Source organism: Fusarium keratoplasticum, chromosome 9 (assembly GCF_025433545.1).
Source record: "Fusarium keratoplasticum isolate Fu6.1 chromosome 9, whole genome shotgun sequence".
NCBI classification, from domain to species: Eukaryota; Fungi; Ascomycota; class Sordariomycetes; order Hypocreales; family Nectriaceae; genus Fusarium; species Fusarium keratoplasticum.
Window position 1 is genome coordinate 832,076 of NC_070537.1, and position 25,244 is coordinate 857,319.

General features: G+C 54.8%; 7 protein-coding genes across 7 annotated transcripts; 3 read left to right on the plus strand and 4 right to left on the minus strand.

The window, feature by feature from the left end:
• Nucleotides 1–4,032: 4,032 nt before the first annotated feature.
• Nucleotides 4,033–6,750, plus strand: NCS57_01115000 (uncharacterized protein; the record flags this gene model as incomplete). The annotated part of the gene is made up of 3 exons (XM_053060871.1): nt 4,033–4,350; nt 4,400–5,858; nt 5,912–6,750. The coding sequence occupies 3 exons, from the start codon at nt 4,033–4,035 to the stop codon at nt 6,748–6,750; spliced, it is 2,616 nt and encodes an 871-aa protein (XP_052909257.1).
• A 654-nt stretch (nt 6,751–7,404) lies between these two features.
• On the minus strand, nt 7,405–10,975 carry NCS57_01115100 (AP-3 complex subunit delta; the record flags this gene model as incomplete). The annotated part of the gene is made up of 6 exons (XM_053060872.1): nt 7,405–9,515; nt 9,569–9,797; nt 9,851–10,234; nt 10,296–10,492; nt 10,561–10,679; nt 10,905–10,975. 6 exons carry the CDS (start codon nt 10,973–10,975, stop codon nt 7,405–7,407), a joined length of 3,111 nt encoding a protein of 1,036 aa, XP_052909258.1.
• A 382-nt stretch (nt 10,976–11,357) lies between these two features.
• On the plus strand, nt 11,358–12,011 carry NCS57_01115200 (Polyketide-cyc domain-containing protein; the record flags this gene model as incomplete). Its single annotated transcript, XM_053060873.1, has 1 exon — nt 11,358–12,011. The coding sequence occupies one exon, from the start codon at nt 11,358–11,360 to the stop codon at nt 12,009–12,011; it is 654 nt and encodes a 217-aa protein (XP_052909259.1).
• Nucleotides 12,012–12,704: 693 nt separating this feature from the next.
• Nucleotides 12,705–15,743, minus strand: NCS57_01115300 (uncharacterized protein; the record flags this gene model as incomplete). The annotated part of the gene is made up of 3 exons (XM_053060874.1): nt 12,705–12,720; nt 12,777–15,530; nt 15,739–15,743. The coding sequence occupies 3 exons, from the start codon at nt 15,741–15,743 to the stop codon at nt 12,705–12,707; spliced, it is 2,775 nt and encodes a 924-aa protein (XP_052909260.1).
• A 4,570-nt stretch (nt 15,744–20,313) lies between these two features.
• NCS57_01115400 (ER membrane protein complex subunit 2) lies at nt 20,314–21,395 on the minus strand (the record flags this gene model as incomplete). Its single annotated transcript, XM_053060875.1, has 3 exons — nt 20,314–20,703; nt 20,758–20,964; nt 21,018–21,395. 3 exons carry the CDS (start codon nt 21,393–21,395, stop codon nt 20,314–20,316), a joined length of 975 nt encoding a protein of 324 aa, XP_052909261.1.
• Nucleotides 21,396–21,824: 429 nt separating this feature from the next.
• On the plus strand, nt 21,825–23,203 carry NCS57_01115500 (Methyltransferase-like protein; the record flags this gene model as incomplete). Its single annotated transcript, XM_053060876.1, has 2 exons — nt 21,825–22,167; nt 22,380–23,203. The coding sequence occupies 2 exons, from the start codon at nt 21,825–21,827 to the stop codon at nt 23,201–23,203; spliced, it is 1,167 nt and encodes a 388-aa protein (XP_052909262.1).
• A 55-nt stretch (nt 23,204–23,258) lies between these two features.
• NCS57_01115600 (TYR-PHOSPHATASE-2 domain-containing protein) lies at nt 23,259–24,431 on the minus strand (the record flags this gene model as incomplete). Its single annotated transcript, XM_053060877.1, has 6 exons — nt 23,259–23,542; nt 23,602–23,810; nt 23,872–24,054; nt 24,110–24,185; nt 24,239–24,279; nt 24,352–24,431. The coding sequence occupies 6 exons, from the start codon at nt 24,429–24,431 to the stop codon at nt 23,259–23,261; spliced, it is 873 nt and encodes a 290-aa protein (XP_052909263.1).
• Nucleotides 24,432–25,244: the final 813 nt, after the last annotated feature.

Consider the following 25,244-nt stretch of genomic DNA (forward strand, 5'->3'; position numbering starts at 1 on the left):
CCGAGCGTGAAACATGGTGAGAACAGCACGGTCGACTCTTGTCAGATGCTATGACTCTGTTGTAACTGGATTTGATTAAACAGGATAAAGTTAATTTGACGTAAAACACCCAACTTTGAAGCATAAATTTACATTTTATTTTATCTTTGTTGATGCAGAGAGGTTGGGCCCTCGACACCGCCGACAGCTGAACTTGGCCACAACCATGGATCCATACCTACTCACCAAAGAGTTATTTCCGCCGAGACCGTTCACTTGATACGGAGAATTCTCTTTGGCTGCTCATTGCCAGGTCCCACCTCACTTACCTTAGTGAAAAAGGCTCCTCCATGAGCATGAGGCCGAGTGGTGGGGGCTTCAGAGCAACTCGACAGAAATAACAAGCTTGAACCAAGCTTTAATAACACAGTAACAACTAGAAGTTAATAAGGCTTTCAGCCGCAATAGTAACGCCGTGATGGCCTTAACAAAGCTTCTTCCGAGATTTATGACTACCTTTCTCATGGGCCCTAAGAGATAAAAGGTACCATCTTCACACTCATACAGAGGTTGGTTCCACCTCACATTGGCAATCTTTTACACGATCCTCATAGCTCCACTTCGACGTCAAAGCAATATGGCCCATGCACCCGTTCTTTCCGACGTTCCATCTGAACTTCTCCATCTCATCTTTGGGCATTTCTGTCTGCATTGCCGTGGAGGTTTCAGAGAGCCTTACTGGGTCGAAAAAGACGCTGAACATGACCAGTCGGAAACTTATCTGCGTGACCGACACACGCTCTTTTCACTTTGCCTGGTCTCGAGACGGATGAGAGATGTTGCGCAGCATGTCCTACATCATGAGTTCATCCTCGGATACGCCCACCTGCGAACGCGAGTGAAATATTCGTGGCGGGGACGATTGACGAGTTTCATTCGAACCGCCTCCACACGACGCGATCTTGCTGCCCTGGTCAAGACCGCCTTCTTCCACCCTTCGTTGCAAGAGGGCGTCGAGCGTGGTGATGCCTGGGTCGCTATGAGACACGCTGCGAATGCCTTGCAGGTCGACCTCAGCGAAGTCTGGAAGCGGAGAAATTTGGACGACAGGGAAAAGGCGTCGAGGGCGGACCACGAGCTTCGCCGGGAGCTCTTCCTCGGACCTCTCCACAGCATCAATCGAGTAACCCACCCCCGAGACCTAACTGTCCTGGTTCCTGAGCTTTTCGCAGTTCTACTTGCCTTGCTCCCCAATCTCAAGCACCTCGCCTTCAGCACATCCCCGACCACTTTCAGTGTCGGTGTTGGGATGGCCGATGTGCCACCGGCGGCAATGAGTGCCCTCGGTGTCACCAAGCTGCCTCTTCGGGTTCTTGAGGCGGGTTTCAAACCGAGATACCTTTCTAGAGTGACGCCGGATCTCGAATCCCTCACGTGTGGTCGCGTAGGTGGCCTCGAGGAATCCGGCTTTCCGCGTTTGAAGTCGCTCCGTATTAGAGGGACTCGTGTCAACAGACATAATTTGGGCCGGATCGTCGAGTCTTGCCCTGAGAGTCTTTCTTCGTTTACATACGAGGCATCTGGGTTTCTGGAAACAAGCATTGATTCTGGCTTGGATCATGTTGTGCAGCCTTCTGATGCCGTTACACATCTCAGCAAGTTTCACGACACACTCAAGTCGTTGCGTCTAGACTTACGGTTCCACACCCGCACGCCTCACGATACCGGGATGGACAGCTTACCTAGCCTCGAGGACTTTACGGTTCTGGAGGACCTCTTCCTCGCCACCAGTGCGATATACAACTTCAACAACTTGGAACTACCTCATGAGGACTCTCTCGTCGATATCCTCCCGCCGAACATCGTGTCGCTTACTCTCGCCAAGACATGGTGGCTGAGAGCTCAACGACTGAGGCTGGGTCTGCTCGGTCTTGCTGAACACAAGCGGTGTAACCCAGAGCGATTTCGCAAGCTGAAGTTTGTTCGATGCGATACGAAGGAAGTCTGTTTCGACAGCTCCGTCAAAGAGGCGTTCGGGGAGGTGGGCATTGATCTGGTGTATGAAGAGTTTCCGAGGCAAGACTTGAGCTATAATGACCGGGACGGAGGATACTTTCGACAGTCCGCATGGTGGGAGGGTGATGGACTATAGAAGCCCTGCTGACCTGACGGTGAGGTGGGCTCAGGGCCTTCTATGTCCTCGACACATGTGGTGGTCTAGTCATTGAAGTGATTCCATGGCTCGGGTCGTCAACAGATAATCTCGACATGAATGGTGGTTAGGCTGGCAATGTGGCTACGAATGACTGCTGTGTTTGTTGTAAAGCTTGGCTTGAATGCCAAGCTTGAGATGTGTTCCTGCTGGGCTTCTCTGGTCCCAATCGGGTCCTCATCGAGGCTTTTTCGTCTGCATTCTCTCGCTTCTCTAGAAACCATGTTGTTGATGACTTGGCGGTGGAGATGGCGAGGTTGACAAGGACAACCAACACCAGCCGCCCAGCCAACTTGCTTCCACGGGAGTCCAGCTCGGACTCAAGCGCTGAGTAAGATGGGATGGCAGCCACCAAAAATAGCGGTCCTCCAGCCATGGATAAGAACGAACCGAACTTTTACGCTTCCCCCCAGCCAGCGATGGACCCCTGGACAGTGGGCAGTTTCCCCAGTTGGGCACGACTCCCTGAAACAAGCCTCTAATATTAGCGCGCCGTCTGGTTACGAGAACAAGCAAAAGCCGTCAGGGGTTCACTCAAGCGCAGACGCAGACCCGACGGATGAAGGATGGAGCGGTTGGGGTGGGTGCCCGCTTCGGTAGGCATTTTTACTGGAAAAGCCACTAATAAGCTACCCCTAGCCTACCGGTCCAGTGAGAGAGAGGCCTCTGGGAGGGCTCCATGACAAGTGCCGTTTGTCTCCAGCCGCTGGCGGTTGTGCTACAACACCAAGAGATTGGCGACAGTGAGGGCGACAGGGGAAGCCTTTGGTGTGTCACTGGAGGGAGAGAGAGGAAGGGAGGTGCAATGAGTGTCGTCGACTATGACCCAGGTATTAAATATTCGTTTCCCTTGTCGTATTCCATCTTGAAACTTGACACTTGGTCCCTTATTTTGTTGTTCCCCCAGTGACAACCCATCATGCATGGAGCTGATGCTGGCGCTGATGCTGATGCTGGCTGGTACATTCTAGGCTGGCTGGGTTCGTTCCTTCCACATTTGACGGCTGAACGTCTGCACCGTTTGCGAGCGACAAAAGACACGGCTTCCTTCCCAAAGCAGAACCTTCCATCTTATCTTCCAATCTTTCTCTTACACGCATCTTGACATCTTCTTCATAGCATTCAATCTCCCCATCAACCTTTGCGTACGCGTACCTGTATTTCAAGCGCCGGAGTTGAGCGTCTCCATTCATCCCGTATCCGTGGTCCCTTGTTAATTAGTTCCGAAACGTCGTCATCAGCCAGGCCAGCCAACCTCCTTCTCGGACTCCCTCCCTCACTCGAGCTAGGCTAGACTCCCATCCGCGATCCAGGCCCCCCAGTTCTCAAGCCGTCAGCCCAGTCAGCAGTACGTCGTCGCCCTTCCCCCATTCAGCCTTGCTCGTCCACGCCGAGTCAGCCAAAGGGCAGAAAAAGTTCGACCCATAACTCTACTGGACGGGCTGGACTGGACTTTGGTCCCCCAATCCCTGGCAGCCGCACAAACAATCAACAGCAAAGCTCGCAGCCCCTGCATTCGGCAGCAGCCGTCTCACAAAACTAGTCCTGCACAAGATAGAGACACGCAGCAACTACCAAGACCACCACCACTGTCACTGCCACGAGACGTCAACACCAGCACCAGCTGACGATCCCAGCTGCCATTCCTCCCCCGCCATCATCACGACGACAATCCCCCCTCCCACACGCTCACGTCGCCTGCGCTGTCATTCGTCCGCTCGCCAGCCCTCCACCGCCACAGCCTGCTCTCTTAATTCGCCCTCTCCCACCTCGACCACGACATCGACTACGAGAACCGCAATCATCACAGCAGTCGAAGGGGCTGGATAAGGCAGGCCATCATGCCGGGGTTCGCTGATTCCTTCTGGTCGAGCGATTACGCTGCGGGACTCGGCGTCCTGTTCAGCAAGCTTCAGCAGGGCGTTCTCGAGAACAGACAGGTCCTCACCATCGCTCGCTTACGCGCCGAAGCCGAGGAAACTTATAGCTCACGCCTGAGCGAGATCACACCGTCTGCGGACAAGGTCACTGGCGGTTTCACTCGCGACGATGGTGCTACCGTTCGCAAGGTAAGTAGGAATAGCTTCACCTCACTTGTCCCTACCCGCTGGCTGGATCGTCGACGCGCCACAGCCGGCTCCGTCAGCACCGTCTTCGCAGTAAGCGCAAATGCCTGAGCTATGCTGACTGACTGGCACACCGCCACAGGCCTTCGATGGCATGCGCAACGAGATGCAGGATGCTGCCCGCAACCATCATCGCATCGCCCAGAGCATTCGCGATCTCGTCGTAAACCCATTCTCTCGTTGGTGCGACGCCCACGAGGCTCGCATCCAGGATTCTCAAGATGAGCTACAAGTCCGCATCAAGGCTCACGATCGCCAAGCCGAGGCCGTCAAGAAGCTCCGATCGGTTTACTTCAACAAGTGCCGCCTAGTCGAGGACCTTGAGGAGGAAAACAAGCTCGCTTTCCAGGATCCCGAGAACAGCCCTAAGCAGAACCAAAACATTCCCGAGATCAAGGTTCAGCCCCACAAGGAAGAGGCGCCCGCCCATGAGGAGGAGGAGGAGGAGATACTCTACGAGATTGGCGATGATACCTATCAGCCCGAGCAGGTCAAGAAGATCCTCTCCCAGATGCTCTCGTCTATCAAGATGGGCGAGACCAAGGTCCCCATCCTGGGCACATACCTCAACACTTCAGCCGGTTCCGATATCGTCGAGTACCTCCAGCGCAGCATGGGCAACATCAGCGTCGCCTATGCTGAGCGAATTGGTCAGGATCTGATTTCCAACGGCTTCCTCCGTCTTATCGGTAATGTCGGCAACAACTTTGCCAACAGCTCCAAGCTCTTTTATCAGTGGCGGCCCAAGGCCTTCCAATTGGCGGGTGTTCCCGAGAAGAAGTCTATCAACCGCACTTTCTCCCTGGCCTCGACTGGCTCTGAGACGGCCGATTCCCCTGTTGTTGGCACCGTGAGCGAGTACCTGTCGGGCTGGAATGTCCTCAACAACTCGCACCCGAACGAAACTCCCAGCCAGCGCATGCAGCGCGAGGCCCGCGAAGCCGACGAGAAGTACCGTGCCGGTGTTCGCAGGCTTGATGAGCTGCGATGTGAGCTTGAGGAGGCCATCTTCCTTCACCTCAAGTTCCTCGAGCGCTGCGAGCTTGACCGTCTCAAGGCTGTCAAGACTGTCATCCTTGACTTCTCGGGCACCATTGGCAACGTCATTCCCAGCCTCCAGTCTACTGTAGACCAGATGATGCTCTTTCAGGAGACCATCCAGCCTGAGGGCGACCTACGGTATCTGCTCGAGACGTACCGCACCGGAAGCTTCGTCCCGAAGGTTGTGACGTACGAGAACTACTACAACAAGGTGGACGAGCAGACTTTCGGAATCGACCTCGAGGCGCGCGCAAGGGCCGATAAGAAGCGAGTGCCCATGATTGTCACGACTATCCTGACGTATCTGGATCACCATTATCCCGATTTGGAGGGTGACGAGGCTCGACGAGGTGTGTGGCTTGTCGAGGTTCCTCTGGCGCAGACACACAAACTCCGTGCCAAGGTCAACGACGGCAAGCCTGTTTCTCCTGATGTCTTTGACGAGTTTGATATCCCTACCGTTGCTTCACTCCTCAAGGTCTATCTCCTGGAGCTTCCTGGTAAGTATTGGGTGTGCGTAAGAGACTCTGTCTCGGAAACTGACCACAACCAGATTCAATCATCTCTTCTCATGTTTACGAGATTATTCGAACAATCTATTCGACTACTTCTACCGATACGGACGAGTCTTCCCGGATTGCGGCTCTCCAATCAACTCTTTCACAGCTCCGTCTCACTAACATTGCGACCCTTGATGCCTGCATGAACCACTTTACCCGTCTTATCGACCTGACGTCCGCGGATGAAACCTACGTCGTGTCTCTGGCAACCGCCCTGGCCCCCTGTATCCTGCGACCGCGAACCGAAACTTCTCTGACCCTGGAGGAGAAGCACGCATACCGACTAGTCCGGGATCTGTTTGCCCACAAGGACGCCATCTTTAGCGAACTCAAGCGCATGTCCATGGTTAGTCATTCTTCTTCTGTCAGCGGCAACCGGCCTCGAGCAATTAGTACCGACGAGAGCAACCGCAAGGCCCTTATGGAGGAGCGGAATAGGGCTCTGCTCGAAAAGGCCAACGCAACCCGAGGCCGTGACAGGAGCCCTGCTCCTAGCCCCCGCGGCCATCGTCGAGATCGCAGCACCGGAGGACCTGAGACCCGATTTCCGATTCAAACGAGCCCGACTTCGGCTACTGACCGGCAACGCAGCAGCCTCGGCAGCCTAAACATCATTAAGCGCCAGAGTCTTGAGGTTCCCGAGCCCGATGGATCTGCACCTGTTAACGGCGACGCGGACAAGGCGGACGGCGAGTCAGAGAAGCGCGACAGCATGGGACGGACACCGACCAAGTTTGTAGGTGGCAGGCGAATCCCCGTGGTGCCGTCTACCCCTCCTCAAGAATCGCCCGCCCGCGGCGTGCAGCTCGAGGATGCCCCTATGGAGGACTAGGTTGGAGTGGGACGGCTTGCCCGTGGTTGAGGCAGGGCCTCTCACCTGACAGGGCACACCATGGGAGATACCTGAGGAGTTGGGTTTTTGGGAATACAGCGGGACGAAAGGTGGACGGCCGGGGCTTGGGGATATGGGCCGAAAGAGACGGGAGACACGAGTATCATTGTCTGCCTGTCTGTTTTCATGCCCATGAAAGTCTGGCCGGGATCATCTATCTTGTCATGTGTATGTGTTAATGGAACATGAGCAAAAAAGAACAACCGGTGTACTTTTTGTCTTGTTGCTGCTTTTGGATGAGCTTGCTTTTCTTGTTTTGTCTTTGTATTTATGCTGTATTGTATTCACGACATGGCGGAGATTCCCTATTCGTTTAAGATTTGTTTCCGAGATATTCATTCGTTGGTGAGCTTGTGCTGGAGCTGAGGCCATTGCTGGTGCTTCTATCATGACTGTATGAAGATTAGACATGACGAGAATGAACGAATGAATGAATAGATGGAGTCTTTGATGGTCATCAGTTATTGTCGGTTCGGTTTTTTATTCCTCCTATGCTCCTGATCCCTTTATCTTATGCTACCTAGGTATACCAACCCCATAACAATGCTGTCTCATATCAATCAACACTTCCTCCCCATGTCATGCCACCATCACCTATTCCCCCTCTTGAATGTCAACCACACGCTTCTTCTTCTTTTTCTTCTTGGCCACGACGACTTCTCCCGATGCGGGAGACTCGACCCCCTGAACACTGCTATTGTCGCCGCCAGCCTGCTCCTCGATGGCCTCAGCGCGGGGAACCTTCTTCTTCTTCTTCTTTGGCTTGACCTCTCCGCCCTCCTCGTCACCCTTCTTGGCAGCCTTCTTCTTCTTCTTCTTGACAATAGTGCCCTCGACATCAACACCCTGAGCGACCTGGATCCTCTCGTTGGCGCGCTGCATCTCGAGACGAAGCCTCTCAACCTCCTTCATGGCCTGCTGCATCTCGGCCTCCTCGCGCTGCTGCTGCTCATAGTCAAAGCCCGAGGACGGCTGGCCCTCGAGGCTGAAGGAGCCGATGCCGCTCGAGTCCACACCCAGCAGACCCTGCTGCTTGAGCCTGCGCGACTTGGACTTTGCGACGGCGCTGTCAGAGTTGTTCTCCGAGACGTGGCCGCTGTCGCTTCCGCCGAGGGTCTCGTCTTGGGCGATGACCACCCTTTGACGAGGTCTTGGCTGGGGACGTTGGGGAGCGGCAGCTGGGGTTCCGAGCCGTTCAAGGTCCAGCTGCATTATAGGTATAGAGTCGATATCCAGATCGGGGCCGTTGCTGTTTTGGAGAATGTTGTGGATAGGAGTTGAAGTTCGGGGCGTATCGTTGCTGGGGATATAAAAGGGGTCGTCCTTGTTCCGCTCCTGGCGCTCTGCTTTTCTCCTCGCAACGATGTCGGCGTCGAGATAGCTGTCTTCGTCTGCTTGCTGGTAGGAACCCACATAATCGTCCACAGGCTCGGCTATCCTGCTAATGGCTGGGGCAGAAGAGTCGATGCTGGTTGGTGGTGGCTTCTGATGGTAGTATACCTCAAACTCGTCCGAGTCGTCCGCAACAAGAGTAACAGAGTCGGCATCTGCCAGCAACTTGGCCAGATTTGGATGAAGGGGTTCATCCAAGTCGAGATCTCGAGGAACTGGGACGTTGTACTGCGCATCCTTGGCCACCGAATTGAGCTCCCAGCCGTTGAATAGTGAAGGAATCGCCTGGGTGAGCAACAACGGAGGATCCTGCTCAACTTCATCGGTCGAAGCAGGTTGACTTGAAGCCGCCTCGGCTGTTAGCTTCAGCAGTTCCGTGAACTCGACGGCTCGCTCCTGGACTTCAAGACTAGGGTGCAGCGCCAGTGGCTCAAATACATGAATAATGCGAGCCATGAGGAGTGAAACCCTAGACTTCCTCTCGGCTGTCCATGGCTCCATCTCGTCTCCCACTATGGTAGCAAAGACTTTCGTAACAGCTTGGAGAGTAGTGGTCAAGACTTCAGGGGTAGTTGTCCGAGGAATGAGCTGAAGAAGGCCGTTCAACCCCTCATCAGGCACGGCCAGTTGTGAGGCGTATTCGCCCATAATCCAGGTCACTGATTTCAATGCCCCAGAGGTAATGTTATAGCCCGGCGGTGTGTCACTGTTGAGTTGGTTGAGGATAATCTCTGCTGCCCGCACCGCAGTTGACCTCATCACTCGAACCTTTACAGCGACGTTACGGAGCTCATCGCCAATCTTTTCTGACACGTTGGCACGCGCTCTCTCTGCCGGGCCCAAGTCTTCATCGTCAACCTTGCGAGAAGCTGGCGCCATGCGGACAAGTTGCGTAAGAACGTCGATGTACCAATCGAAATCCAACACACTCGAGTAGTTGTCCTTTGCACACATTGCCAGAATTCTCCCAATGACGTCTATTCGGTAGTCGTCAGGAAGAGGTGCTTGAGCTTCAGACTTGGGCTGCGCAGAGTCTGAGAATTCGTCGTCTAAGTAGTTCGGATCGTTTGGAGGCGTTCCTGGCTGAGACACCTCCCGAGCCGGCATGGATAACTTGAGCTGCTTCATCAGCCTGCTCACGATAGACATTAAGTTGTCGCCTGTAACCATGCCCTGCACAAGGTCAAGCGCCTGTATTCGGATGGTGATGTCCGGACTGTCGATACACTCCAGAATCACATCCTCCTGCTGTGATACAAGATAAGGATGCGTAGTAACGATCTTGTTGAATGCCAAGAGCGCAACGTATTTGACTAGTGCCTCGTCAGTCGTCATTTAGTGTCAGTATAGCAACATATCGACTTACGGTTAGGATCACCATCAATCATTATCATGCCTCGCAGCTTATTGACACAGAGGGTTGCAATCTCATCAGTTCCAGAGACGTCATCTCCGCTACCGAGAATACCGCCCTGGATAATACCGTTGATACACTCGTAGAGTAATGACATTGCTGGTGTTGTCCTGATTATGTTGGTGAGAGGGGGTAGTAGCTTTCTCACGAGTCGAGGCTCCAAGGGCGTCAAGGTCGCAAACTAAACAGCTGGTCAATATCCAGACGCAATAGGAAGTTTACAAAGCTGCTCACAAGCTTGATGAGTTTGATGGCCATCCAGTTATTACCGCCATCTACCAACAGCTCAAATAGTCGAGGCGCAAGGGGAAGAAAGTCATTTGGTCGTCGCCAGCCAAGCTCACAAACTACATTGACAATAGCAGCTGTAACGCTTGGGTCCTCGTCCGGGTCCATAAGCCGCTCCTTGATCTTGGGCCAGGCGGCGCGTAGAGCTTCAGGGTACACGAGGGCAAGTCGGTACAGCGTAACGAGCGTCTTCTTTCGAATATTCGAGTGGCTATGGCTCAGACGCGGTAGCAAGTCTTGCAGTGTCGAGAGCGCCAGCGAAGGCGTGATGACGTGGGGGAGGGTCGCGATCGGTAGGGAGATGACGGTCGGTGTAGTCGAGCCAAGGTCCTACAAGGGCACCAGTTAGCTACAAGCACAACGCAGAGGTCATGGTGCTTCTATAGCTGACCTTCTTCAACAGATTCGTAGCCAGCATCAGAACTTCAGTATCAGGACGAAAGCTCTGGACAGCTCCTAGGTATCCCACGCGCTTGAGCTGGTACTTGGGCGACGACATGACCTCGAGCACGTGGAACGACGCCCACGACATGTCGTGCCCAACCATTTCGAGATATATGAGCTTCAGAAGCGCCGTCGCCTTGAGATCTAATGTTCACACACACACGCGTCAGCGATCCATAAGTCATCCCCAACTCATCAAGTCAAGCACGCACCCATATCCTGACTGCGAACTTCGGCGCGGCACTCCTTGAGGCTCTTTTGGATGTACTCCTTCTCATTGCCCTTGTGGTTCCGGAGCCCCCGGATGAGGTCGTAGAGCGACTTTTCAAACCTGCGCAGCGTCAGCGCGAGTTCTTGTTCGATACCTGAAGCTATCTCCTACATCTTGGAAAGCTTGCCCCGCGGGCGTGGGGCCGACCGTCAGCGAGTGTGTGCTCGTGTAGGGGAGAGGTCGGTCACGGTCTTTCAGGGGCTTCGCAAGGATACGATCGAACGGCGCATTTCGTACGGCGGCAGTCAATAAGGAGTCGTCTGTTTGCGGGAGGCGCACACACACTCAAGGTTGCGTCGCCTGTGAGGTTTTCGGTCTTGGGAGTTATTGAGACAGATTGGCGAACCTAAGCCCATGACGGAATCACCGCCCTCGACTCGGCGACAAGGACGGCCCGAGCGTTTAATGCCCAGAGGTCGGGTCGGCAGGTGCGCAGTTCAGGCATCTACAGGGGTCTAACCCCCTGTGGCTTTAGTTCTGTCATCCGCTAAGCACTCAACTTTACAGGCGCCTCGGTACCTGCCCATCAGTGGGGCTGGACGCCTCCGGTGGTGGCGGAAACCTTTACAACTTTCTATCGACTTGAGTTGAGCAGAGCCTCAACACCATCACCACTTTTCATTCTCCGTCGACTTCATTTCGGTCCTAGAGATTAATCCACGACGCCAAAACCATGAACTTGCTACGAACGTAACGATATACGATTAAAGACTCTACCCCACCACCTCAGAACTCCCAATGGCCCTCCGCCTCCTCCCTCCCCGAGCCGTCGTCGCACGCTCAACTTTTACAATCTCCAACATCACGAGCCTCACTTCAGCCTCAACACCGCGAATAGCCTCCCTCCGCCGCTCATTCATCTCCTTCCCGTCCTCCGAGCCCCAGCGACTCACCGCCACCCGCACCCTCCCATACCCCTCCGAACCCCTCTACGACCTCATCTCCGACGTCGACTCGTACTCGTCCTTCGTCCCGTACTGCTCAAAGTCCCGCGTCATCCGCTGGTCCGACCCGGACTCCGAAACCGGTCGCCGCTACCCCACACTTGCGGACCTGCACGTCGGCTGGGGCGGCTTCGACGAGGTCTTTACAAGCCGGCTGCGCTGCGTCCCCGGCCGGTCGGTAGAGGCCATTAGCGGGGATACGACCCCCGGTGGCTCGGGCCCCGATGCGTCAGCTGTCTTCCGGAACTTGGTGACGCGCTGGTCCGTGAGGCCGATTGCGGGACCGCCGACACCGCGCACCGAGGTGCACCTCAACATCGATTTCCAGTTTACAAACCCTCTCTACGGCGCTGTGAGCGCGGCCGTCTCTGACAAGGTCGCTGCTCTAATGATAGAAGCGTTCGAGAAACGAGCTCGTCAGAAGTTGGGGTCACAACGGAAGCTTTAAAATCACATATTCGAAAAAGCCTAGACAGTGCTTGCGCTCTCATCCATAGATAGAACTTTAGAAGCCGCCTTACATCATAGATTTGCCAAGGAACAAGTTCCACTTAGACGGCAAACATTCTCGGTCAAGCAATCACATTCAACTCAATGCCTCAGTTAAAAGTCATAATAAACATATTTCTGCGTACTCCATTCATTCTACATGACAACGTGTCTAGGACGGCTCTGTCTATCCAACATGCTCGTCCACCATCCAACAAAAACAGAAAAGCGTCATCTTTGCGCCGATGCCCGGACTTGAAACCATCTTGGCGCAGCGATGCACCATAGACGCGGTCCGGGTCCCCAACATTGGATCGTATTCCATTCCCCCAGTATCATTTGCTTGAACCCATTCATCATCATACTCCGATCCACATGCGTATAGGACGATTCGTGACGCCGTCGACATATGAGTGACGCTACCCATGAGTTGGAAAACGACCCAAATTCCACTGCTTCATATTTTTGAAAAGCAAAAACAACAACAAAAATCAATCCAAATTCAAAAACCAAGCCGGTCATAAAAAAAGGGGGGGATCAAAAAAGCAAGCCGGCAGGTAGCGCCGATGAGGTATCTGGTAAGAAGAAAAGCTGGGTTGTAAAAAAACCAAATTCCACACATTATCGTCTCACGATGCCGCATTCGAGCACCTTATTTCTTGCTCGACCTAGACAGTGGTTAGCATCCCTTGCTAGGTTCCATCAGTTGGTATCTGTTACTCACTTCTTCTTTTGGGGCTTGCCGAACATGAAGCCAGCAAAGGCCGAGTGGTTGGCAGGCTTCTTGTGCTTAGAAGGCTTGGCAGGGGCGGCAGGAGGAGGTCCGACATTGACAATGTTGGGAACGGGGCCGGGTCGGGCGCCCGCTCCGGGCCATCCAGGGGGGGGTCGGAATCCTCCAGGGATACCACCAGCGGGGATACCACCGGGCATGCCGCCAGGAGGCATGCCACCAGGAGGTCGGACACCACCGGGCATCATCGGGACGCGTCCGTGGGGAGGCATGGGCGGGTGACCATGGCGACCAGGGGGCATCTTAACCCCCGGAGGAGGCACCTTCTCCATTGGCCACATTGTCATGGTGATGAGCGAGTCGGGCTGAATGACCTTTTCCCACACAGAGGGAAGGATAATCTCGCCATCAGGGCCAATGAGATCGTAATGGCCGTCCATAACGTGAGGTCCCAGAACGTCGACCTGGACGAACGCTTGCTTGATGAGGTCCTCCATGCCCTGCCACGTTTGGCAGAGATGGAACGGAAGGGTGAACTTTCGGCCGACAGCGTCTTTGAATCGAATCGGGGCCTGCTCGGCAGACTTCTTTGACTCTTCGAGGCTCGCCTTGGTTTCCTCCTCAATCTTCTTCTTGAGCTCCTCCGCGGCCTTAGCAGCGGCCTCATCAGCCTCGGCCTTAGCAGCGGCCGCCTTCTTCTCCTCTTCAATCTTGGCAAGGGCCTCAGCCTCAGCCTTGGCTCGAGTCTCCTCCTCAAACTTCTTGAGCTTCTCGGCCTCCGCAGCGGCGGCGGCGGCGGCGGCAGCCTTGGCCTCAACCTCAGCTCTCATCAGACGCTCAGCTTCCTCCTGCGCCTTCTTCAGAGCGGCGGCCTTAGCCTCAGCCTCCTCCTTCAGTGCCTTCTCGAAACGGACTCGAGCAAGCTCCTCGGCCTGTGCGCGTTCCTCCTCTTCCTTCTTTCTCCTCTCCTCAGCTGCCCTCAACTCGGCTTCAAACTTCAATCTGGCCTCCTTCTCAGCCCGGACACGCTCTTCAGCTTCCCTCTTCCCTCGCTCTTCAGCCGCCTTCAGTTCGGCCTCGTACTTGAGTCGGGCTTCTTCCGCAGCTCTCTCGCGGGCCTCTGCCTCTGCCTTTCTTTGCTCTTCGGCAGCCTTAGCAGCGGCCTCCAACTTCCTCTTAGCTTCTTCTTCGGCCTGGGCACGAGCTTCCGCCTCCGCCTTGCGCTGCTCAGCAGCGGCCTTCATCTCGGCTTCATACTTCTCCCGAGCCTCCCTCTCGGCCTCAGCACGGGCCGCGGCTTCAGCCTTGCGTTGCTCCTCGGCAGCCTTGGCAGCAGCTTCGAACTTGATCCTGGCATCCTCCTCAGCCTTGGCGCGAGCCTCAGCCTCTGCCTTTCGTTGTGCCTCAGCGGCCTTAGCAGCAGCCTCGAACTTTAGCCTGGCCTCTTCTTCAGCCTTAGCGCGAGCCTCGGCCTCAGCTTGTCGACGCATTTCAGCGGCCTTCATCTCAGCTTCGAACCGAAGTCGAGCCTTCTCCTCGGCTGCAGCCATAGCCTCGGCATGTTTTCGAGCTCGCTCCTCCTCGGCCTTTCGTTCAGCCTCCATCCTCTCACGAGCGGCCTTTTCAGCTTCGATCCTGGCCTTTTCGATCTCCTTCTTGGCCTCTTCTTGAGCAATTCTCATATCCTCCATTCGGCGATGGAAGGCCTCCTCAGCCTCCTTGCGGATCTGAGCCTCGACCTCCTTTTGCTTCTCCACAGCCTTTTGTTTCTCCTCCATGGCCTTGAAGGCAGCGATTTCGGCCTCAAGGCGAATCTTCTCCGGGTCTTCCTTTGGAGGTGCTGGCGTGGATGGCTTGGCAGGGGCTTCAGTAGGTGGGGGAGGGGGTGGAGTCAGATGCATTTGCATGTGAGAGCCCATGCCGTATTGATGAGGCTGCATTGCTCCATAGAAACCAGGTGGTTGTTGTTGTTGCTGTCCCTGGTAGGGCATCATGTCATACATGCCTCTTCCCTCGCCGCCATAGGGGTCGTATGGGTTGTTCGGGTCATACCCGAAAGGGACCATCTGACTATTGGCGGGATAGCCCATATAAGGACCAACATGGTTCTGGAAGCCAGCTTGGCCCCGGCCAAAGAACTGGCCTGGTCCGGGCCGGCCCGGGGCCGAAGGGTGCGGGAAGCCGCCACGGCCGTAGGCCGGGCCATAACGGGGGTCGTCCAGGGTGGCGGTTTTTGGCGGTCGATCGCGCCGCGACGGTCGACGATAAGACTGCTGCTGCGGCTGCGGTTCCTCTTCGAACCCGTAATCCTGTGGAGGAGGGGGCTGATGCGGCTGCAAAGCCTGGTGAGGAGTCAATTGTTGGCGAGGAGGGAGTTGATGCTGCTGCTGTGGAGGAAGCTGGTGCTGCGGCGGGAACTGGTGCTGCGTCGAATATGGGTGCTGTGGTGGGTATTGTTGCCCAAATTGGCCTGCTGCTGGAAGTTGATGCTGGCGCTGCTGCGGCAATCGTTGAGGGCGACCGTAGTGCTGCTCGTGGTCGCTCGTAGAAGCTGAGTCGGCAGGACCAAGGTCGTCGTCCTCCTCCTCGCTGTAGTAGTCCTCCTCCTCTGATTCCGTGTAGTCCTGGCTTGTGTCGGCAGAGGAGTCGTCCTCCTCAGTGTTGTAGGACTGAGTCTGAGAAGAGGAAGTATCACCACCGTGTGGACCGGTTGGAGCTCTCGAAGACGGGGCACGCTTGATGAGCCTATTCGGAAACTTGTGGTGAGTGGACTGGGTAGAGTTTCAAAGGAAGAGGAAGTGGTGGTGAGTGTGCGCAAAGGTAAACAAAGGCAAAGGGGCGCAGTGGAGGCAACCCGAGGGGTGGATGTGGGAGAAACAAGAGGGAGGGGGAGGGGGGAGGAATGCAGGCGGAGGGTGAGATAGAGGAGGGTGAGCGAGGGAGGGGGACTCACGGCATGGCAGCGAACTAATGGGATGCCCTCTGCCCACGACAATCCACGAGAGAAAGCCGGAGCAAAGGCGCTGCCGTCTGAGGTAGGAAAGGTAAAATAGGCAGCGAGCACAAGCAAACGCTCAGCTGATAGGATAAGGACAATGGCTAGCGGCCCCCAACGTAACAGAGAGTACACAGGGAGAAACGGAGGACGAAGTTGTCACGGCAGTAGAGAAAAACAGGACGGCAAGTGCTGGTGCGAGGGTCGTGGCGAGGAGGAATTGGACTTGCGCGACCGGAGAGAGGGGTTGTTCGATTGGGCGGATGCGCCACTAGAGATGACGAGGGCGTGACAGGCGGATGGTCGGCTGGTCACGAAAGCAGTGAGACGGGGAAAATGCCTGCTTGCAAGAGATGGTGCGGAGTCGATAAAAACAAGGACTAGCGACGGTGCCTTGTGGTTGCTGACGGAGGAGGGTACCAAAGTTGCTGGACTGCACTGACTGCAGAGAGTAGGCGTGAAGGTCAGGCGCAAAGAGGTGTGGGCGGGTGGATTCAGGCGGCGGCGGTTGCGAAGGATGGGTAGAGGTTTTTGGAGGGATGGACGGCAGAAAATCGATCGGCGGTGAGGGGGTCCAGATCGTTTACTTATGGGTCACTCGACAGGACTGGTCCGCGCTGCCAACCATGCAGATGAAACAAATCGAGCCTGTCTTCGGGTCGAAACGGCGGGTGCGCTGTGACTGCAGTGGTTGAGGAAGCCGGCGGGTTGAGCGTTCGTAACGGTCAAGCAGCGAGCGGTTGCCGACGTTTCGAAGCAAACGACAGTGGAGGGGCCCGTTGTGTTGCAACGGTGAGAGTGCAGAGGCGGTGGGCGTGCAAATCTAGGCGTGTGTGTATGTATGCGCGCGCGGGCTCTCTAGGAAACCGAAATCTCGGTCACAGGCAGACTTCGTGGATGGGAGCAAAAAGGTTATCCTAAACTGGGAACACATCAGACAGTCAGCAAAGTTGGCGACGACGTTTGGACAGTTGAAGGTCGGTCCAAGCCATCATCCCGGTAAACTAGCATCCCCTCCCTTGCATGAGTACCGAACAACGACATGGTGGCGCGAAACCCTTTCTGCGAACCAGGCTCCGAGGATTGGAAGGACGACATGACAAGAATGGCCTTGACACGATGCTGTGCAGTAAAGCATCTATCGACTGGCAGCAGCGCTCCCCGACGTTGGCGTTGGCTTCCTCATCCCAGGCCATGTCCATGCCCATGCCCAACAAGACTTGCCATGTGCTTCTCGGCTGGGTTTGCTGGGCACCAAAGCACGGTTCTTGTCAGCCGCCCGGGACCGGGACACCCTGGTTCGTCGCCCTGTCGATGGAGTCAATGGGGGACCCTGTCCAAGCGTGTTCGCTAGCGCTCGTCGGGCTGGAGCTGGCGCGCAGATGCTGGACTGGCCAGCGACTGGTCCACCAACCCTTGAAGTGTCCGGCTCTGGAGTCGATGCCCTTGAAAATCTTGGCTCTCCCGGGCTCTGACCCAGGCATCCGCTGCCCAGTCGTGCCTGTCAACAGGCTCTCTCCGCCCTCTGCTGCGCCCGCGTTTCGCATGGCGGTGGATTGGTGGTAGGGCGTCAAAGATCGCGGATGCCAATGCCCAACGCTGGTGGGGGCCAAAAACCAGGGAGCCTCAAACAAAGCCTGATGGCTCATGGAAGAAGCTAGAATTGGCGCTGGAGCATTGATAGTGGCAGAGACGACAGCAGGGCGGAGGTAGCATCCGCTACGACAGCGGGAACTCAGATGGATACGGGAATGAATGCCTTGGGAGAAGCCGTAGGCGCAGCGCTCATGGCCTGGATGTCATGCAGACATTTGACCTGCTGCCGAGTCCGCCGCCGCCGCATGTTTGCGTGGTCGTTCGGTCGCTCGGTCGCTCGGTCGCTTGCTTGATTCGAAGCTGCCAGATGGGATCACATGGACCATCATCTTGTTGAGCCCACCCCCAGACGCACCCGAGACACAAGATTCATGCGAAGGGAATGGATGGATGCTTGACGAGACTGGGAGACAACGACGAGTACACAGCCAAAGAGATTGTCACATACCGTAGAGTTCCAGGTGCTGGCAGCCCCTGCGGTTGAGCTGGACCGTATTGCGAGACTCTGATTCTGACGAAATCTTGTGGGAGAGTCGTCGTCTTGTGTAGGAAGGTTTTGTTTGTTGTTGCGGTTGGTTTTGTGTGAGTCGGCAGTGGACAACACCCGGACAAGCTCCCTTAGCGGCGATTTGGGGAATGGACCTAAGGTGTGGTGGGGTGGGGTAGTTGCCCAAGCGCCCAAGTGCAAGTGCAGGTCAGAGCCAAGGATGGCCTCGGTTTGTTGGCGCAGGTCAAATGTCACTAGAAATGCAAAAACACAGCCTAACTAGGGCATGAGAAAACATGGGCTTTTGGCTGGTTGGATGGGAGACAATGGCAGAGTGCACACAAGGAATTGTTACGGAGGGGGAGGCGGAAATGAGGAGAAGAGGGGAGAGAAAGAAGGGAAAAGAAGAAAAAGAAAGAAGCATCAGGAAATAAGAAAAACGACAAGAGAGAAAAAAAATAAATAAAAAAAAAAGTAAAAAGGCGGCCCGGGCTCCAAGACGAGAGGGCGGTGTTGCTGTACTGCAGCCCAACGTTACGCCGTCTAGTTGCTGGGGAGCCATGGTGAGGTTCCAGGCTCCCCCTCCGCCCTCAAGCTGACACCCACCACGGGCGACGATTGGGAACGGAACATTTGTCGGTCTGACCGCTAGAAGAATAGTTGCAGTTGACCGCTATCCGTCGGATACCTCGAGCGGCCCTAGCCGCCACTGATACGCACTCGAGTCCCTCGGCCCGTGACATTGTCGATATTTATTGTCGTGGAAACAATTACTATCGGCAAGGAGCATGATCCCATCATGAAGCTGGATTTCTTGTTGACGGCTCGTCTCAGGCTGTGCGACGTCGTTGTCCAACCAAGTACAGTTTTAAACGTCTTGGATGATAACGTAAATCGGGACGGACCGAGGCGCAGGAGCTGATTGATTACCGTACCCGTACAGTTGAAAGTCTGAAAAACGGTACTGGGGGTTGCTTAATTGCAGTCTAGAAGTTGCACGGATACAGTGTTGATAGGGTTGATGAGGGAGACGGAGAGAAGAATTGAGGCATTGGCAAACCACGTCTCCTTATATCAACCGGCCTCTCGTCAATTCCACTCTGATGTTCTTCCCTTCCTCCTTTCAGTCAATAATTCGAGTCCGAACCCATCACCTACAGCATCTCTGCAACCCGATGCCCTCCATTCCGCGACTGGCTGGGGATGGAGCCCCATCTCAGCGTTGAGGCCCGATGCCCTCTGGTCCATCGCTTCACAGGGCCAGCTCATCACGGACCATGGCGCTGCATGGGACGAGTTGAAGATACGGTGAGAAATGCTTGTTGTCCCCTCATACAGTCCGTATTGGGCCATCCCCATATCATGTTTGGTGTAAATGCTATCAACCATCTCAGAAGCCTTGCTAGTTCTCACAACTTGGCGCTCACATTGGCACATACTCGCTTCAACTTGGAACCACCCGGCCAAGAATGATAGGCATCAAATGACAGGATTTCCGCCTTCCCGCAGAGCCTCAGCCATCCAGCTGCGGCCATGTGGACGGTGGCGGAACAGCTATAATTCTTTTCAGCCATCCATATCTTTCTTCAACTCACCCTTCTTCGCGCCAGGCCAAGATCGGCCACTTGATCTTCGACGAGGTGACCAATGACACAGGCTCTAGATTACTTGTTAAAAGTGAGGCATGGACCATCCTCGGAGAATAGACATTCGGGAATCGAGATCAAATCAAACAAAAATGCGCCGTTCGAGGTGCCAGATTCTCTCCCGCAGCGGCTCCTCCGGGAGACTCCACCAAGAAGCCGTCCACGGACAGGGCCACAATCGCATGGGCATAAGTAGGTGCCCATCATGATGTTGCGCATTCGACGTGGAGAGAACCCACTTGGAATTGCAAGTCTCGAATTTGCTGATTCTGCCTCAGTCGCGGTGAGGCCCAAGAGACTATGTATCGCGTCCACAAGTCGGTTGCACCAGACGCCGTGTTGGATATTACATTAGGAAAGCCAGTCATCCCTCTCCTCCTCAAAAACCCGAGATTCCTGCCCAAGGCTTCAAGGTAGACGTCACCTCAACGCCTTGGGTAGGCCTCATATCTTCATTCAGGCATTGTCTTCCCTGCCAAACTCCATCACCGCCCACATCGAGCATGGGACACCCCACCTCCTGTCCTTCTATGGCGCCACGTGCCAAATGCCCAGCATCGCCCAACTCCCCGTTGCTGCCTCCCGCTCGCATCTGGCCGAGAGCCAGAGCCAGATTGAGAGCCCATGTTGCACATGCCTGACACCCATCTTCTCGACTTCAAGCCCCCTCTGCTGTCGTGTATGAACTAGTCAGGGGCCTCCTTGCGCCCCGCTCCTCAGGCAGAGACACCGTTGGCAAGCCCCCGGTACGCTTGGTCACCCCGTGTGCCCGCTATTCTGAGTCACTGTCAAGATGTAGTCTCTTTACCGGACCACCTCTGACGATGACTTGTCAAGCAGGTCACGGGCTGCAGCAATCTCATCTGCATTGTATCCTTGCCACAGCGGTTCCTGGGCCCCGTAGCGACGAACGATCTCGGCTAGCTTCTTGGTAGCCGCTTGGTTCAGTTTCTCGATTGTTGCCTGGTCTGGCAGAGAGAACTCGTCTCCTTCCGAGTGCTTCTTGAGTTTAGCAGACTCAGCCAGTAACTTATCGGTAACCTTCTTGAGGCCATAGTAACCCCGTAGGTAGTCCTCGCAGAGTTCGATGCTTCGGCAGAACCGCTTCACGGAATTTGCCAGGAACTTCTGAGGGAAACCATCGGTCGTTTCATTGGCTGCCATCAACGACACCTCACCGAGGCGTGCATGCATCTAGGTCAGGTTGTCAGATGGGGGTTTCACAGGGGCAACAATGAGGCCACATACGTTCCACGCATTTGGTACCAACACCAGCACTTCCTCCAAAGCGTAGATAGCTTGGGAGTACAATCCCTGGGACAGATAGAGGTCCGCTAGCTCTCCCCATGCTTCGGCGTCCGTAGGGTTGAAATCGAGCAACCATATTAATGACGAAATCGCTTCAGGGGTCTTTCCCATAGATCGCAAGAGGGCTACTCGTCGCTTCGCAATAGGCTGTTGCTCGTCAGTCTGCCGTCCTTGGATGGTCACGAGCAGTTCATCCTCACGATGTTTGTTCCGTCCTCCTCCAGAATGTCCTCGTACTCCTTGAGCACTTGCGTAAGTTCATTGTTGTTTGTTGCCTCGGCCTCCTTCACCAGTCCCTTGAGTGCCATGACGCGTTCATTCTGGTCGCCAAATCGCAACACCAGCCTCTCAAGAACTTGGTGCGCAGATTCGTCGTCGCCCGTTCGAAGACATGAGAGGAGAAGGTTCTCGTAGATGGTCCACAGGTCAGCGGTTTCGGTGGCCGAGAAAAGTGATACGAGAGGCGAGGCGGAGAAGGCTTTAGGGTTGTTCTTCAAGATGATGGGAGCTTGTTGCGCAAGCTGGAGAGCTTCGGTTGGTGATAGGTGGCCTTGCGGCTGGAGGAGCGAGGGGGCCATGGTGGGCGTTGAATCGAAGTCGCGTAGACGTTTATAGCGCCTTAAAACTGTAGACGAGGAATTGACGACCGAAATAGCTGGATGTCGAGAAAGTTGTTGACCGTCGACCTCAGAATGCCACGGCTCGAATGGACACAGGAGGCTTGATGAGGGCGCTATTCGGTCAGGTAGGCTTTCACATGATTGGCTAGGCTAGCTCAAGCTCCAGGAACCCGGCGTTTGAGAAAATCCGGCTCCAGCTTTGTGGCCAATCAGAGGCTAGTCGAGCTCCCCCACTCTCAGAATTTCAACAAAAGGCTGCTCTGCAGAAAAATTTCTTGAACTTGAAGCATCCTTCATCTTTACTCCCGCGGCGCAAAACACTCGTGCTGTGAGAAGCACTTCACTTGCGCTTGCGAGTGCGTGCTCCAAGGATCACCACATTCCATCATGGCGTCGTCAACGCCAAGTGGCGATGCCGTCGTGAGCCAGACAATCGAGTCGGTGCCTGTCGAGAAGCTGGCCGCGCTGGACGTCAAGGATCCGATCACCGAGGCTGACACGGAAGCCAAGGCGCCTGAGAGCGAGGTGCCGCCTCATCGATCGCATGATCCTGCCAACAACTTGAAGCGGAGTGATCCCTTCCAGTTTGGCAGCCGGTACTTGAACGAGGGAGACGATGTCTTTGAGTTCAACGCCTGGGACCACGTGGAGACTGACGATGCGTACAAAGAGTATGCGGAGCAACAGTACGCCAAGCAGCGCCAAAGCCCCGTCTCTGACTTTGAGAAGAGTAAGTTATCCCTCATCTGCATTTCGAGTTTCTCCTTTGCCTTGGCTTTTGCCTGGTGTTCCTGATGATACAAAACCAATGCATAGTTCATCTGAGCCTACTGAAGACAAACTATACCTTCTTATTCTTTCGCTCCCATCTGATCAACACCATCCTTTACACTTTGCTGTCACAACATCCTCTTTTGAAGAGATGCTAACATGACAACTCAGGAAAATTCAGTATCGATCCTGCGAGATGGTGGAATCTCTTCTACAAGAACAACTCGGCCAACTTCTTCAAGAACCGCAAATGGCTTCAGCAGGAGTTCCCCGTGCTGGCCGAGGTAACCAAGGAAGATGCCGGACCCAAGGTCCTCCTCGAGATTGGCGCAGGTGCCGGTAATACGGCTTTCCCCATCCTGGCCAATAATAAGAACCCGGAACTAAAGATCCATGCCTGCGACTACTCAAAGACTGCTGTAGAGGTCATCCGGAACCATGAAGAATACGATCCCAAGTCGATCCAGGCCGACGTTTGGGACGTGACCAGTGACAGCTTACCACCTGGACTCGAGGAAGGCTCCGTAGACGTCGCCGTGCTGATTTTCATCTTCTCTGCTCTCTCTCCCGACCAGTGGCCAAAGGCCGTGAGCAACGTCCACCGAGTCCTCAAGCCTGGCGGCCTGGTCTGCTTCCGAGATTATGGAAGAGGAGATCTTGCCCAGGTCCGGTTCCGCAAGGGTCGCTATCTGGACGAAAACTTTTACATCCGAGGCGACGGGACCCGCGTCTACTTTTTTGACAAGGATCAGCTGGCCGATATCTGGACAGGCAAGGCCAAGGAGCTTGCTGCACTTCAGCAACCCTCTCCTCTGGCTGCCCCAGCGGCTGAGAGTGCTGATGGTGTTGAGGAGGTAGAAGAGGCAGAGGCAGAGACAGAGATCCCTCGGTTCGAGATAGAGAACCTTGGTGTTGATCGACGCCTGCTGGTCAACCGAGCATCCAAGCTCAAGATGTATAGATGCTGGCTGCAGGGCCGCTTTAGAAAGAAATAGACAAAGCATCTCAAGGTCAAACAAACCATTCGCCATGCAACCGTGTATTGTTACCTCAGTAGAGCAACGCGTCACGAACCCTTGCTCTATCGTCGGCACCGAAACCTATCCCGTCCAGATAGGCGTCTAGTCCCCCATATTTTTCGTTGAGGTGCTGCTCGATCCTTACAATCATGTCCTTTGCTGTGTCAGCCCATTCATCAGTGAGTCCTATCTGACGGATCTCAACCAGGCGCTCCTCTCGCTCAGGGGTAAGCGCTTCATCGGTGAGGGCATAATCATGCTCAATAGCGGAGACCGGAACATCGAGGATCATCAACACCAGAGTGCAGACGAGACCTATCGCATGTGTCAGAGCCAAGCTGCAATACTGACAGTCGATATGGTGTGTCTTATACCTGTACGGTCTTTGCCTTGGGTGCAGTGAACGACAGACGGCAGAGTTGTCTCGGTCGTATATAGAGACAAAGTCTCGCGGATCTCTCTTGTTGACTGGTCGAGGGTATCGAGACCAAGGCCGACAAGGCCTCGCGGTATCATGACCTGTCGCCCAAGGATGCTGATGGCTTCCATGCGGTAGCCGCAAAGGAAGAGGAACAAAAAGTGACTGCGCATACATGTTAATCGACATTTTAACTGCCAAGACACAACGGTTTTGAGCAACTCACAAGAAATCCCACCATGAGAGTTGTCGTAGGAGAAACAACTCAAAGGGACGACCAGTAATCTTGATCTCCTGATATTCCAGCCCCGAGATATGAAGTGGTTCTGCAAGAGCTGCGTTGGACTTGACGAGAGCAGGAATATTGGATTGCTCCTGTCGCCTTTTGACCCGGTTGAGGTGCTCAGTTCTGGACGTGTGTTAGTGCATCTCTCATCATTAAGGGTCAGTTCAAGGGGACAAACTTGGTGCGCAAGTCTATTACAGTCTTGATACCAAGACCATCTCTAATAAGCTTTCTATCCAAGAGTGTAGCATCATCTACAGGTGCCATGTGAGCAAAGCCTAGGTTAGGTGATGAATGAGTCTCGTACCTAATCTTGCAGATCTGTAAAAGATGCCCTCTCTAAGTCTCCTGTTCGCCGTTAGAGATCCTTAATTATATTTTTATGGTTGCAAATGAAAGAGAAATTAAACAGTTCAGTACCTTGTGCCCAGAAAGTCGTTCACCGTTTTGCCAACGTCGCGAAAGTTGAGAACATTCTCAAGGCCGACGTGGGAACTCATCTTTGGCTACCAAGAATCTTGCTCTTCTACAACCTCGATAGAAATTCCAGACTAAAAGTCACCTGGCTCACAATGGGCAACTGAATCAAGAAACGGACAAAGAGAGTTCCGGTGAGTAGCTCTGTGTAACACGAAGTGCCGGACGTTGGACCGGGGACGACGGAGAGCCGATCAACCAGTCCCGGGTCACCTGCAGTGATCGGAGGGTTCAAGCGCGGACGACCCGTCCGCCGGCGCAAGTTTAAGCAGACAAAAAGGGTGAAACTCGGCGTTGATCCCAGTAGCGGAGGGACTGAGTCTCATTCCAAGGAACTGAACAAAGAGTCGAGGCCCAGTCGGGTACAAGGCAGGTAAGAGCTGGGAATCTCAGCCTAGTTTATCCCCCCAAAGCCCAAGAATTCGTATTCAGGCGTCGGCAGTTCGATAGTCTGGTGGGTTTGGCGGGCTGAAACGTTGATTGATGCCAATGGGGATGGGCATCTCAGCTACTGCAAAAAAATAGGTTGACGGGTGTACAGTGCGGATTGATAGCGGTGTGGTGTCATAGTCTCCGGTGGCCCTCCGAGGTGGTGAGACACCGAGAAGCAGTTTGAGCTGCCCGTGGATTCCGGTCGAGACCTCTCTGGTGTGATTGAGACAGAGACGCTATTGTTGGATGTCTTGATTTTCGACAGCTCCACCCGGGCTCAGCCTCCCGGCGTCCGACGTCACGGAAGCCCAGCCGTGAACCACGCTGGTCCAGCTGAGCGACGGCCGGGAAGTGCGCCGAACACGGTGAACACTGTGCCACGATTTCCGCTTTTGTCGCTAGCG